Source organism: Plodia interpunctella, chromosome 26 (genome assembly GCF_027563975.2).
Source record: "Plodia interpunctella isolate USDA-ARS_2022_Savannah chromosome 26, ilPloInte3.2, whole genome shotgun sequence".
Taxonomy (NCBI): Eukaryota; Metazoa; Arthropoda; class Insecta; order Lepidoptera; family Pyralidae; genus Plodia; species Plodia interpunctella.
This window is the reverse complement of record NC_071319.1, coordinates 1615653-1629748: the sequence shown is the minus strand read 5'-3', so window position 1 is coordinate 1629748 and position 14096 is coordinate 1615653. Positions and strand designations below refer to the sequence as shown.

The following is a 14096-nucleotide window of genomic DNA, read 5'->3' as shown; positions in this document are numbered from 1 at the left end:
TGTTGTTGTTGATTTTGATTAAACGCATAAACACTTTAGGCAAACACATTTACAGCCTTTGAAACGAATGATTTGAGATGGAAATGTTCTGGAATCGAGCGGGAAGTGGGTTCAATTCCCGCTCGATTTCAGAACATTATTATTTTCAAAATTAAGTTAAAAGCATATGTGAAACAAATCCATTTCAAATTCCGCCTTTTCGTTCATATATGGGTTTAGTTTTTAACCCCCGACCCAAAAAGAGAGGTGTTATAAGTTTGAGCGCTAAATGTGTCTGTCTGTGTACGTGGCACATCAAGGGGTGTACCGATTTGGATGCGTTTTTTTTTATAGCTAATTTTTATGCGGTGGTTCTTAGATATGTTTGATCAAAATCGGTTAAGACGTTCAAAAGTTGTAGCAAAATGAATATTGAAAGTCGGCGGTTTTTAATTTGTCTAGCAAAATAAAATTGTTACCTTTTTATGTACAGAACCATAACAATAGTTCGTTTAGAACTACAAAAGAACAAGTTATTAAAACTTGCGGCGGGTGGTTCCGATCCACTCCATATCAAGTTGTGAACACATGTTATAATGGACTAAAGGACACAGACTAGGCAACTGATAGGCACCAATAGCATTCCTAGAGGGTTGACAAACGACCGGTTGTAAAATCACGGCCGGATATACAAAATTTTAAGGTATTTTTACGTCGATAGGGGGCTACACCGCGTCACACACAGCCCAGAGGGCAAAATTATGAGAGATACTTTTTAAACTTGTCAAACCCTAACATTTTAGCACAACATTTTCCAAACTTAAATTGAGTATAACCATACCTTACATCTGCAATCCATCACATTCTAGACAGAGAGAGAGAGAGATAACAGCACAGATGTTGCACAATAGAAAGAGACGGCACCAACGCGCTTAGATAAACAAAACCTAACAAAAGCACGCGAAACTTTGCCAAAAGGGGACCACGTTCTGATAAAAAATGGGACTTTTCAAATTGTGCATAACATGTGGGTAAAAGGATAACTTGGCATATGGTTCCGCCCTAGAATAAGAACACTCTCGTGGATGGGTTAGAAGCTTTACGACCACATATCCTCTCAACCTATCGCCGGTTGACTGTAAGATCGCGATTGGACTAGATCTTAGTTTTAACTATAATCGCGAATTAGGATGTCGGACGAGGCGACTGCACAGACACATAACAAGTCAGTCAACCATCATTCTATAATACTAGCCTACATCAACGTGTTATTCCGGCTATTAGGTACGTTATCGCGATACAGTACGCCAAACTTTGGCAGATTCGGCGTACATTGCTGGCTTTTCGTTGCGGTAAACAAAAGGTCTCATACAAAGTACGCAATGTTCATGCATTCGCATCGACGACTCTCCGAGTTCGGCGATAGTGTGTATCCGGAATTAAATTTATTTTTCTTCGTCTGTGCCCATTTCAAAGTAGACTGTCTGCAGATGGCCAGTACTTTTTCAAATATGGCCGACATTTAGAGTAATCTGTCAGAGCTGCCCTTTCACAAAAACACAATGGTCTCAAGCCAATGAGTTGCATCATAAGAGCCATACAGCCCATTTATCCCACGTGACTCGGCTTTCTAAACGTGCTAAGATTAATTTGCGCGCGGATTGAAAACGAACTAAACTGTTTCTGGTATTCTTTTGGGAATTGTAACGATCGTAGCGCCATCGCTCGAGCTAGTTTTGTTGTGTGATATTTGCGCGCGGTCGATATAGGAACTAAATGTCGTCCGTATTTTTGTTAGTAAGGCAACGATAGTAGCGCCATCACATCAGAGTTTTTTCTCTCTGAAGCACCTCATGTCCAAAGACGCACGTTTCGTCACAAATTGTAGTTTATTATTGCCATTGCCGGTCCGGTTTCCGTGTCTTATCTGTTTTCTTTGTTTAGATCAGCCTTTTGATGGTACAAAATAAGCATTGTATCTCAAACCCAAAGACGATTTCTTTAAACACCGCTAAGTACTACTTACAAGCAAATTACTTCGAATTAAAGTTTGAAATAATTAGCTAATTGTTCCGTTAGTGGATATACGTTCGTTTGTGTAAATATGACTTTTACCAGTTAGCTGAATCACCTGCTGTAATGTAATACATGTGTAATTAACTGATTACATTATTGGAATTGAACCAACACTTGACTAATTGAACAGTTTAATTGAACACATTGTTAATTCTTTTGTAAAAAGTAATGATGTCATAGTCACTCATCTCTGCTCTCCTGCCAAAATTCCCAATGGTGTGTAGTGATAGTAACTTTTTGCCCGCGGCTTCGCCCGCGTGATTTTCCACGGGAGTAATTTTTCCGGGATGAAAGGTACCCTATGTCCTTCTCCATACATCGAAATACATGTATGCAATATTTCAAGAAGATTAAGTGGATATAGCGTGAAAGAGGTAACAAACAAACTTACTTTCTCATTTATATTATTAGTTGGGTTGGGATAGAAAATAATACAATTATTATTTTTGACACAAGCTTTTATTGTCCTCAAATCTAACTTGTGGCATTCAACGCGTAACCAAAAAAAAAACGTACACGTGCAGTGAACCGTTGAGGAGTTACCTCGTTTGGAGCCTATCCTGGGTGCACCATCGAGTCACGATTCATTGTGAATTGTCGTTTGTAGCTTTGGTAAACATCATTTAATTTAGAATACGACGTGAATAAGTGCCTGTGAAGGCCTAATACCTGAATAAATTATGTTGTAAGAAACAATAACGGTGAGCCCCTCTGGCATGATAGGGACCAACACTGTTCAAATGAGTTTCTTTCGGCATTTCTTCTCAGCAGTGGTCGTTCCGAAATGCGAGCAGCTTGTAGCTTGTGAGAACTAACTGTTTAATATTTAAACCATTGACGTGAAAAAGTGCCTGTGAAGGTCGTGACGAATTTACTTTGTGGCAAATGTACAATTACCCCTAATTTCTGAATAAATTATTTGATTTGATGGATGGAAACTGATGCTTCGAAACAAAAGATATTAATCACAGATTTTTGTGCCCTTTCAATTTGGTATATTCAAAATTAATGTGTCAAGTCAGTAATGTAAGTTCGACTAAAAAAAAAATTCTTCGTAATTTGAGAGCTCCGCTCCTTCCATATCGGAAATAACCGTAATGAGATAATTGTTCCAGTAAACCATACTAAATGTGAATACAAATGATATGTGTTTTCAAAATACATAGCTTATGGGCAATCATTTGAGAGATTTGTTATGATAAGAACATCGTCTCGCCCCTCCGCGCATGCGCGGGTATAACACTTGGGGTAGGTGCGACAAGACTACGTGGTACGTGGATTCGGTTTTACAGCTTTTGTAGTTACTAATCCAGGAAATAATAAAGACAATTGAACAGCAAAAGGATCGCAGTTCGAACGGGCCGCGCGAGAACTGAGTAGTTATTACACACACCGACATTGCAAGTATATTGTATTTATTGCTTTAAATAGCACATTAAAATCATTATCACTATCACTACATAGTCGGTTTAAACAAGGTCGCTTCCCACTGTCTGTCCCTATGTATCTTTGAAACTACGTAACGGATTTTGATGCGGATTTTTATAATAGATAGTGTGACTTCGGAGGAAGGTTTAGGTGTATAATTTGTTATGGTTTCACCCGAGCGAAGCCGGGACGGCCGCTAGTATATAAAAAATAGATTTTAACTCACTGTGACCAATATTCCTCCCAATTCTTCTCTTTGCTGGAACCGTACCCTCTTGGAAGGGTAGCTGTCCTTGTCCTACCATTAAGCGAAGCGGAAGACCCCCTTTTATCCGGCAAACTCAACACCGAACTCCTCTGCCCGTGTCCTTCAGATCTGAAAGACTTCAAAGACGTCTGCGAGCCCATATCATCACAATGTCTCATATGAGATCTATTGTAATCTGAATCGGGTACCCAGTATTCACATTCACTATTGTTTTCACCGTTAACAGGTCTACTCCAGTCGCTGTTGATCCTGGTCAAAGGTGGTCGAGGCAATGGTCTACGTAGTTCCAAAATCTCGCCTCGACTAAATGACGATGTCCGTTTCACCATTTTAGGTGACTCCTGGACGTTAGTGTATGATGGCATTTTGGCTTCCTGCTCTTGGTCTATCTCGTGTTCCAGTTGAGTTTGGACGTGGGCTAGCATTTCTTCCAAGTCACCAAGGTCTGGGTCTACGACGTATTTCTGCCGGCGCATTTTTTGGAATGTTTCAATCACTGATGTTTTCACTTAATATCACAGTTTTTATCCCTTCATCACATTTAACACTAATTATTGTGAAATTTGAACAGTTGATCCTGTATAGTACTACAACATGAGCTTAACATGACATAAAGACACAGATGCGGCGCGAGCGCACGTGTCGACGGCCGTCGGCAAACTGAAGCAGTTTTTTTTTATCGGACTTCTGTGATGCAACTTGTGTCGACCTTCAAGGAAAGCAGCTGAATGAAATAATGCATGTATGCAATAATTTATTATGCTATAGTTGTGGAGTAAATTATCAATTTAGTATGTTCTCGTTATGGATAGAAAGGTTGGTCGTTTGTTGTGTATATCCGTTGTTTACTATTAGCGTTTCCTTCGGATCGCCAGTTTAAAACTACTAAATTTGCCTTGTACTCGTATTGCAACAAAGGTTTTCCGTAAGATAAGAAAAAAATGCGATGTATCTAAACAAATCTGAAATTCTTTGAAAAATCGTTGACTACATAATTTTTCGAATCAGAATTATAAGAGATTCGCATCAAAATAGAAAAAAAAAACTGTGCCAAACAGGTCTAGACGATAATCATCAAAAGTGAAAGTGACCTGTAGATCATTATTGCCGACGACCTTAAATAATGATTTCGAAAGTATATAAATCAATGTTTTGCAAAAGATCGTCATTTCATTACACTGTTGAAGAACGCTTTCATTACACTGTTGTACATAGCTAGCTGGTTTTTCACTGCGGTAAATAAAAGCTCTAGTCAAAGTGCGCAATGTTCGCGCATTCGCGTCGGCATAACGTTTCACGAAGTTCTCGAACTATTAGAACCTACCAAAGGCTGAAATCGTTTCAGTTGCCCCATTATGGGACAATTCCATGGGGCAGGTGGGATAGACGGTACTTTTTTTTGGCTTTCTGAAGTGAAAACTGGCGGCCTTGTGCATTTTTTGTGATTGGCAAAAAAAGGTAAACTCGCGTCAGGACACGTGACTTGTGTACGTAGTGCGACTCTGCTATTTGACCATCGAGTCGATTCTGTTTGGAGACGTGACATGACGTTTATTTTACTTATTTATTTACCATCATCTTTCACTGGCAACACTGAGATATACTGGCAAGGAACAGGCGCGCGCACAAGAAAGTGACGGCCGGCCATATGTATGTTATTCAACCAAAAAAATAGGAGTGCCGGCAAATAGAAAAAGGAGAAAATGTGAATAAACAAGAAGAGAGTGAGCTTTACGAGTATTACAATTCGAAGTGAGACGCAGCTAACCAATCACAGTGCGCAATTGTGGCGCAACGACAACCACGCCGCAATGTGATTGAAATGAAATGCAAACCTATAACCCTCTGATCGAAAATTCGTGAGACGTCAAAAATGCACAACGTTAATATTCAAATTTTCACTTCTGCCTGCGCTCCCGGAGTGATACACGTTTTTGATCGAAACGCTATCAAAAATAATAAATACCTTTTAATTGCCAATTGAACCTCAGACCTCAAAACCAAGAACGTATCAAAATAAATCTAAGCCAATTTGGGTCGGCTTTTATTAATGATGTCATAGATTAGAAGAATGCGGTGCGTTTCTATTGTTACACTGGATGTTTTGATTAAGCTATGCACATACTATATTGAGGATTGAAGAATGTTTTCAACTAATTTCAAGCCTACAATTCACGATACTGTTAATCTTATTTTGTTCAAGAAAATAGTAATAAGTAAAAAGGAGTCTAGTCCCAGACAGGGTTATAAAGTTATAAATAAAAAACATAATAAATAAGACACGATTTATAGACTACCACTGAACAGATTTTGATGAAATTTATCACAGATACAGGTACACAAACAGTATTATTTTCTTTTTATGCGAAGGGTTGACTAATAGAGAATGCTTTCAGCATAAAGTATTTGCACTACACTTTTATTTTATATGGTAAATAAAGCTTTTTGTTTATAAAGACTAGGCCTTCAGGAGAAACAAATCGACTTACCGTATGTAATGTAGTTTACGAAAAATAGTTGATAGTTTTCACGAAATAACGCGGAATAAGTCGCGGGCGGTTGCAATTTTTCCAAAAATTGCCTATTGTTTCATCATCACGCTAAAGCGTATAAAATTTGGATGAACATTATAGCAAACTATTTTTTTTTACGAATGTGATTCAGATAAGGACACGTGCAATCTTGTTGCTTGCTCTGTAAGCGCAGCTCATTCATATTTATTAGGAAATCAGTGAGGTGTCACAAGTAGCCGGTTGATTCATTATAATCCGCGTGTCTTAAATGACGAATCGAGTGATAAAGATAATATACTTATTTAATTAAATAATATGATTGCCACTTCCGCTATTGACTTAGTGTTATTTTTCGAGTGTGTTACGATATTATATTTATAACAAATATAGATAAATATCCAAGACCCGGGCCGATCAGAAAATTATTATTTTCCATCATGACCCGACCGGGGATCGAATCCGAGACGTCTCGGTTAACCTTCGCCAAGCACTTTACCACTGCACCATCGAGATCGTCAACACAATTTTATTATCTAGTGCAGGATAATCAGTTGTAGTCATTTTTACGTTTCGCTATTAACTAAATTTGATAAAAAAATTGTTGGCGACGACGCAAGTTTGCGAATTGGCACGCAGTCTTAATTTTAGTAATATATTTTTAAATATAATTTTCTATAAAAGAACCTGTATTGTCTAATTCACCAATTTCTGTTAAAAATATCATATTGTTATCTGCCAGATAAACGTAAATGTGCAATGCTATGTTTGGCCAGTTAACCCTATTCAACACATGCAACGATGACGCCATCAGATACTTCGTTAGAGAGCGATGAAATCTGAAAAGATGTAAAATTAAAGAATTGGGTTGGCGATCATAAAAATCTCGTCCGTTGGTCGAGTAAACCATTTCCTAAAAATGACAGTGGTCCAGGTCGGCTACAAATCTCGACTGATGGTCGAGCGGCCAATTGTTAAGAACTATTAGTGGTTAAAAACTATAATAAAGTAAAAAAAAAATAGGATCAATTTAAATAAAAAAGAATTCTTTAAAGTTTTACCAACTATACATTTTGTATTTTGAGAAAATTATATTGTGTTATGTTTGTTACAGACACTTTTTATAAAAGTTTTTTATTTGATCACAAAAACCAAAATTATTAAGTTAGTTACATTTAGTTTCGTGGTAACCATGTATACACAAACTATACATAGTTACCACGTGTAACCAAGGGCGATGTCAAAGTTTGCCCGTTTATCTCTGTGTTACACTCATATTTTTTTATCACAACTGCAACACATGCGGATGTTTATGTTGCAACCGATAAACTGTTGCGGGAAGACACGCTTTGTGTGGAATACGTTGAAAAACATTTTATGTTATAAACATTTATTTGCTTCCTATGACGAATTATTATATACCAACTGCGTCCGCGTTAATTTTCCGGTATGGACGTCCCTATGTCCTTCTCCTTACTTCAAACTACATGTGTGCAAAATTTCAAGAAGATTTGGTTGAGATATATAGATCGTGAAGAGGTAACAAACAAACTTACTTTCGCGTTTACAATATTAGGATTAAGTTTAGGATTTTAATCCGTCGATCGCGAGGAATCGATACAATTAATAAACAAATGTAATCCGATGGCCGGCTACCTATACATATAGTAGATTTGGATGCCGTGCATGGTGTGGTAAGGGATAAAAAGCCTGTATCCAGGCTTTTTATTCCTTAGTCGCCGTGTCCAGAGCGATCTTACGTACTAGATCTTAAAAAACGACGTACTCTGAAAGGTCGTCGTCTTATGAGAAGTGAGATTTATAAAAAAAAAAAAAAATGATAAAAGCGTGACGCAATGTGCGGGTAAGCGCAGTCTTAAGGCTTCTTGTATTTTATTCATCCCCAGACAAATCGACATTAATATTACAAGTAGCACAAGTACATTAATTGCCGACCAATGACATTCCTTGATTGGTCTCTTCCCGTCACCTCTGCATCCGGCTAGGGCTGTTGGTGTGCGAGCGAGACGGCGTCATATTTGCGTTGGGCTAGAGCGAGACGGTTGTAATGGCGCACTGATTACTGACTTCTCAGTAACAAGTAGAGAAATTATATAGGAATGTTAATATCCTAACTAAAACATTATAGTAATATTGTTTGTTACTTCTTCATGCTCTATCTACTCAACTAATCTTGAAATTTTGCATACGTGTAATTTGAAGTATGCAGAGGGACATAGGGTACCTTTCATCCCGGTAAAATAACTGTTCCCGTGGTTACGTGGGCGAAGCCGCGGGTAAAAGCTAGTGACTTCTCCTTTGTTACATTTAACTTGAGGTCATTCGAAATGAGAGCGACAGAGACAGATGTATTATTTTCATCTGTCATAACTATTCGACATCTGTCATTAGGATTAAGTTATATTTTGCAAAGTATAGTGAGGTAAGTAATATACACACAAATATTCTACCGTGATGGTTTCTGGGTCTCTATACTGCTAACATTAAGCCAAAATTGCTTTACAAATAATAAATAGCTCCTTATTGTCATGTTAACGACTTATTAGCAGTTCTTATTAACACGCAATCAATTAAGACACGATTTATCGTTAGTAGATTCGACACTCTGGGCCAAAAGACGTCAATTGCCGTACAGAGATAACGCAGCGCGCGTTACGGGTACTTATTTACGTTAATTTCTGAATAATTTATGTTATGCATTTTGTAATCTCATCTGAGCATTTTCCTGGTTTCTTCCTCAGCCGTTGAGCGTCGGAGGCATTGTCTTTGTCTTCCACATCCATACGAATACTACATTATATTTGTCCCTCTTTCACATCAAAACGAAACGATGCGATTTTTTGTGTTTTTGTCCAAACGACAGGAAATGGAGTGGTCCTATTTTAGGGCGGAAGACCACATACCTCATTAATTCGCGGCTAAAACCGATGCTCTAAAAGTCGTCTCGCATGGCTACCGTTGCTTTCATCGGCCGCTCTATTAAACTGAACATAGTCTATTATTTTCGTGACACAATCTGTCGATGAGGCATTTTAACGAGCAGTTTCTATTAAGATATGATGTTTATGATGTTAAATGTTTTTTTCGCCTGTAATTAATTTCATTAGAAAGTTACTAGTTGCGTCTAGGGGATTCGCTCCTGGGAATTTCGGGATAAAAGTACCATATTATATTCTACCCGTGTGCCAAAAATCATTTTGCGTGAAAGAGTAACAAACATACATGCACGCATATAAATATATTAGGACATATCACACAGACTGATCTAGCCCCAAAGCAAGTTCGATACCTGTGCCATGGGACACAAACTCAACGATACTACACTTTATAACAAATACATACATATATAAATAAACATCCAAGACCCGGGCCAATCAGAAAAATATCACTTTCCACAATGACTCGACCGGGGATCGGACCCGGGACCTCTCGGCTCAGTGGTAAGCACCCCACCACAGCGCCACAGAGGTCGTCTATAGTTACGCATTTACAATATTAGTAGTGTTCACATACGTTTTTCCTAGTTTACTCCCTAAATGTTCAGTCTATATCTGTCAATAAAACTAGTGTTAAGTCTCGATAAAGGTGTTTGTTTCTCTATATAAATAATAATAATTATTATATAGCTTCTCTATATAATAAAGTATGTAAAGCCGAGCTAAATATTAGGCTTCTTACAGCGATTTCTTTATAACACTCCATACAATACTGGAGATAATAGAAACAATTGAACAACAAAAGGATCGCATAACATCTGGCCGCGCGGGAATTAATCAATATGTTAATATAATTAGATTTTATAAGATCCGACTTTCTCTGTTTTACCGATCGGACGACATGAACCATTCCCTGATTAATCGAACCAACGGGGTTCGATTAATCAGACTTTAAAAAAATGTATTACCGCTGGAAGTAAACCGATCAATGCACCCGACAAACCAAAAATTGAAGTATTCCAACAAAGGTTCAAGCATTGGCCTTGACGAAATGACTATATAGTCTTAGGACTGTGGCGAATCCGCTATGCCGATGTCGTAGAAAAAAATATGGTACAAGTTAAAAGCTTATATCAATAAGACCATCACCACTTCATCACTGGTATCAGATTTTATTTATTCAAGTCGCCTGAAAGCCTCTGACATTACTTTTTACGACTATCTACTACGTCATCTAGTGGCAGGTAGAATTCGTATACACACAAGTGCACTGTCCACCAATGTGCTGGTTTCTTCACGATGTTTTCCTTCACCGGAAGCAAGTGGTGATCTATGAAAATGAAAACTGCTAATACACGAGTAAGTTTGGTATACAAACTCATGTGGTGCGAGTATAATTCGAACCTGGGACCTTTCGATCACAGGCGGAACCACTGGGCCACCACCGCTTCATTGATAAATGCATTTATATACAGTCAGATGCATTAATACGTATGATACAAACACGTATATTATTTACTGTGTCAAAACTTAAAACGAGCCTCCTGTTTAACGTCAACCCTCTCTGGGAACCCTATTGTTTTGTGGCGACATCTACCACGCCACATGCACAACGCCGCAGATGTAAAAAGCGGACCAAACGCAACGAATTCTACGGATAGATGGCACTACGGTCGACTAACTACAAGAAGCTAACAAGCCTAGACCGCGCAGACAGTGCGTTTTCGATTGGAAGCATATATATACAACCTCCGACATGACACCGTCGGAGCCGTGCGGTTCCCCAGGCGCAACACCAAGCATGGCGGGAAGATCTTCCCTGCGGTGGCGGTCGAGCATATCAATGTGCATATCAATTGTCTAGGCTATGTGTCGTGTCGTACGACATCCACGGTAGGGTAGGGAAGAGTGATCCTCCTATTCTAAGGGCGGAACCACACGCGAATACAAGAAAATAGACAAATCGCTATTTCCACACTCGCGGTCGTACCTTAGCATATTTTTTCTTGTTTTGTTGATCTGTGTACCGTAATGACCGCCGTTATCATACTTAACCCAAAATGCGGTAATAATGGACTGGTGCAATTAGCTTTATGCGTGCACTGCATAATTGCTTGACGTCTGAACGGCACAGATAACTCTTCGGAGAGACAACTAATCATGTATCTACTGAGGAGAAATTTTCAGATTTGTATTACACAGTTGTCAACAGATAAACGGAAAATTGTGTGGTGTTCCGCACGTCAACGTGAAAACATAGGAAAACCATGGTAACGCGCTGCGTCGACGCAACGGAGCAATGGAGCCGGACCCTACTTCGAACTCTGGAAGGCAACGAAAATCTAATTACATTGTAGACGTTGATGTAACTAATTGGACATTTTTATTGTAAATAGTAACATTATAAATTTAGAAAAAAAAAATACTCAAATTCATATCAATTTATACGAATTCATAATGAGATAACAAATACAAAAAAAACCTTGCAGGCGATACGCGGTGAATTGATAAACGCAATTCGCAATTTTGTCATTTTTAGCTAAGTTCCTAATCATCCTGGATATATATGTTCAAATAAATACATCTGTAGCGGGAAAGAGATTATAGTCTTAACAGTAACTGTCGCAAAGGGAAAGCCTTCCGAACATGGTGTGGTGTCTAGGGTACAGCATCGACGTTGTCACGTTGAAGCTCAAATATATCCATTAAATCTTAATGTCAACACCGCGATCCAGGCGTGTCAATCCAACCATTAGCGACATCTGCCCGTAGTATTGCAAACTATCTATTACGGTAGTTGTTTCGGCGATGCGTTGTTGCTATTGTGTTGTGTTTGAGAGATATGTGTCGCTACACTTACTAATAGTTCACACTGACCCGCTGATTCCTATCAATTGCGCGTTCAGTTCCGCGCGGCCGCATCCCTTGGCGATACATATTTATTACAATAACGACCTTAAGCCTTAGCAATAAGGACGTTAATCCCGCACCAAAATTAATGTCACAATAGAACGATAGAACTTAGAGATAAGGGTGATTTTCTTATGGCATATACGACGTCGTCGCAATAACATCGCCATCATGACAACCATCACTTCTGGTTATAAGGGTGATAATCTCATGGCACGCTGATGATACAGATATGCTTTCGCCCGCGGAGAATCGAGAATTTGATGAGGTTTGAACGGTAGTGGGAAGTCATTAAGAAATACCTTGTAATAATGGACGCATAGAATCTATAGATTCTGGCCAGACGCCCGAGGAAACGACCACTTAATATCCTCCCGTGGATGTCGTACGAGGCGAGTAAGGGACACAGCCTAGGCAGCTGTTAGGAACCAACAGCATTCCCAAAGAGGGTTGATGTTACGCAGGCGGCCGCTTGTAATATCACACAAAAATTTAAGGGTTTATTTTACGCTGACCGCGGTCTTCGGGCCTCCACAACCACAATAGAAAACAAATTTAATAGAAATACCTATTAGTTTTCTATAATACAATGTGGTCAATGTTGACTAAACGGACTTTCGTGGCCTGAATAAACTCTATTCCAAGCGAAGACAAACTCACACTTGACCGTTTCACTTATCATATCAATCAACCATATTTCCAAAGTCATCTATCTCCCATCTGCGAACGATTTAACACAACACAATCTAATAGCTTTTGAATGCATACTTTTCAAATTCCTCAACGTGGGAAATACAAATTGCCATTGTATGTATGTATGTCTGTCTGTACCCACGCGTATTAGCGGCTAAGTGTTACCGGGTTATGAGCTACTTGTCATACTTCCAACATTACTAGCGTTCGACAGTAATGCTAATAGCAGCTTTAATTCATCATGTGCCTTTGAAGGTGTAATTTCTGAATACATTATTATTACGCTGATAGGCAACAGTAGCACTCCTAAGGAGGGATGAAGTCAGGCAGGCGGCAGGTGTAAAATCACAGGTGAATGTTCAATATTTTAAGGTTCACCCAAGAGAGTTGTGTACATATATAATTAGTTAATTATTATATTTATTAGTTAATTAAAAAAATACATGATTAAAAATGTATGTGCACAGAAACATGTTATCATTTTGATCGCCGATAAAAATCAAAATAGATATATAAAATATGATTGACAAAATAAAAATATAACGAGAGAATTTTTTAACTCCTTATCGCGTCGTATAAGATATATGATAACAGATATTAGTATGTTTGTTACAGGCAGATCCGTATACATTCTTCACCCTAATTCTTCGTGTCATGCTGTGTTGATACTACGAATTGGCTACTTTGCGACAAGTCAAATCAGACACTTTTTTTTGTCAAAAATTAATTTGTCCAACATAGGTATAATTAGACTGATGTAAAATTATTTGGTATTAGCTGCGCCCCGGGGCTTCGCTCCCGTGGGAATTTCGATATAAAAAGTACCTTTTGTATATTCCAGGTTATATTCTACCCGTGTACCAAATTTTATTACAATCCGTCCCGTAGATTTTGCGTGAAACAGTAACAAACATACATACATACATACACACATCCTCACAAACTTTCGCATTTATAATACTAGTACTAGTAGGACAGTGCGATACGTTCTGCTGTGACGTATAAAACTTAATTGCAAACTCACCCCTGTTATAGGGGAATAAAGGCCACGTCTTACGTAAAACAGCAAATTATTTGGTCAACAAATCTATCTATGCCGCTGCCGCCCGGCCTTGGCAGAAGGTAAACCCAAGAAGTGCTCTGACTTGAGCTGACTTGATGTCGTCAAGGATGATATGCGTGCCAATGGTCTGACAACTAGGGATGCCGACGATAGTGCGACGTAGACGAGGAAAAAGTAGGAAGGCGGGCCCTGTCTCCTAAGCTCAACGGCTC

At 38.7% G+C, this 14096-nt stretch overlaps 1 protein-coding gene across 8 annotated transcripts in view; it reads right to left on the bottom strand.

The window, feature by feature from the left end:
* Positions 1-14096, bottom strand: part of ena (enabled) — a 49630-nt gene that overhangs the window by 16666 nt on the left and 18868 nt on the right. For 5 of the 8 annotated variants that reach the window (XM_053764976.2, XM_053764981.2, XM_053764977.2 and 2 more), the window contains exon 2: positions 3710-4338. The exons of 1 other annotated variant lie outside the window; for it this stretch is intronic. In XM_053764976.2, the coding sequence (XP_053620951.1) occupies positions 3710-4227 (518 nt within the window). In that variant the 5' untranslated portion in view covers positions 4228-4338. Of the gene's footprint in view, positions 1-3709; positions 4461-14096 lie in introns of all 8 variants that reach the window. 2 more of the 8 variants (XM_053764974.2, XM_053764975.2) reach the window with 2 other exon arrangements.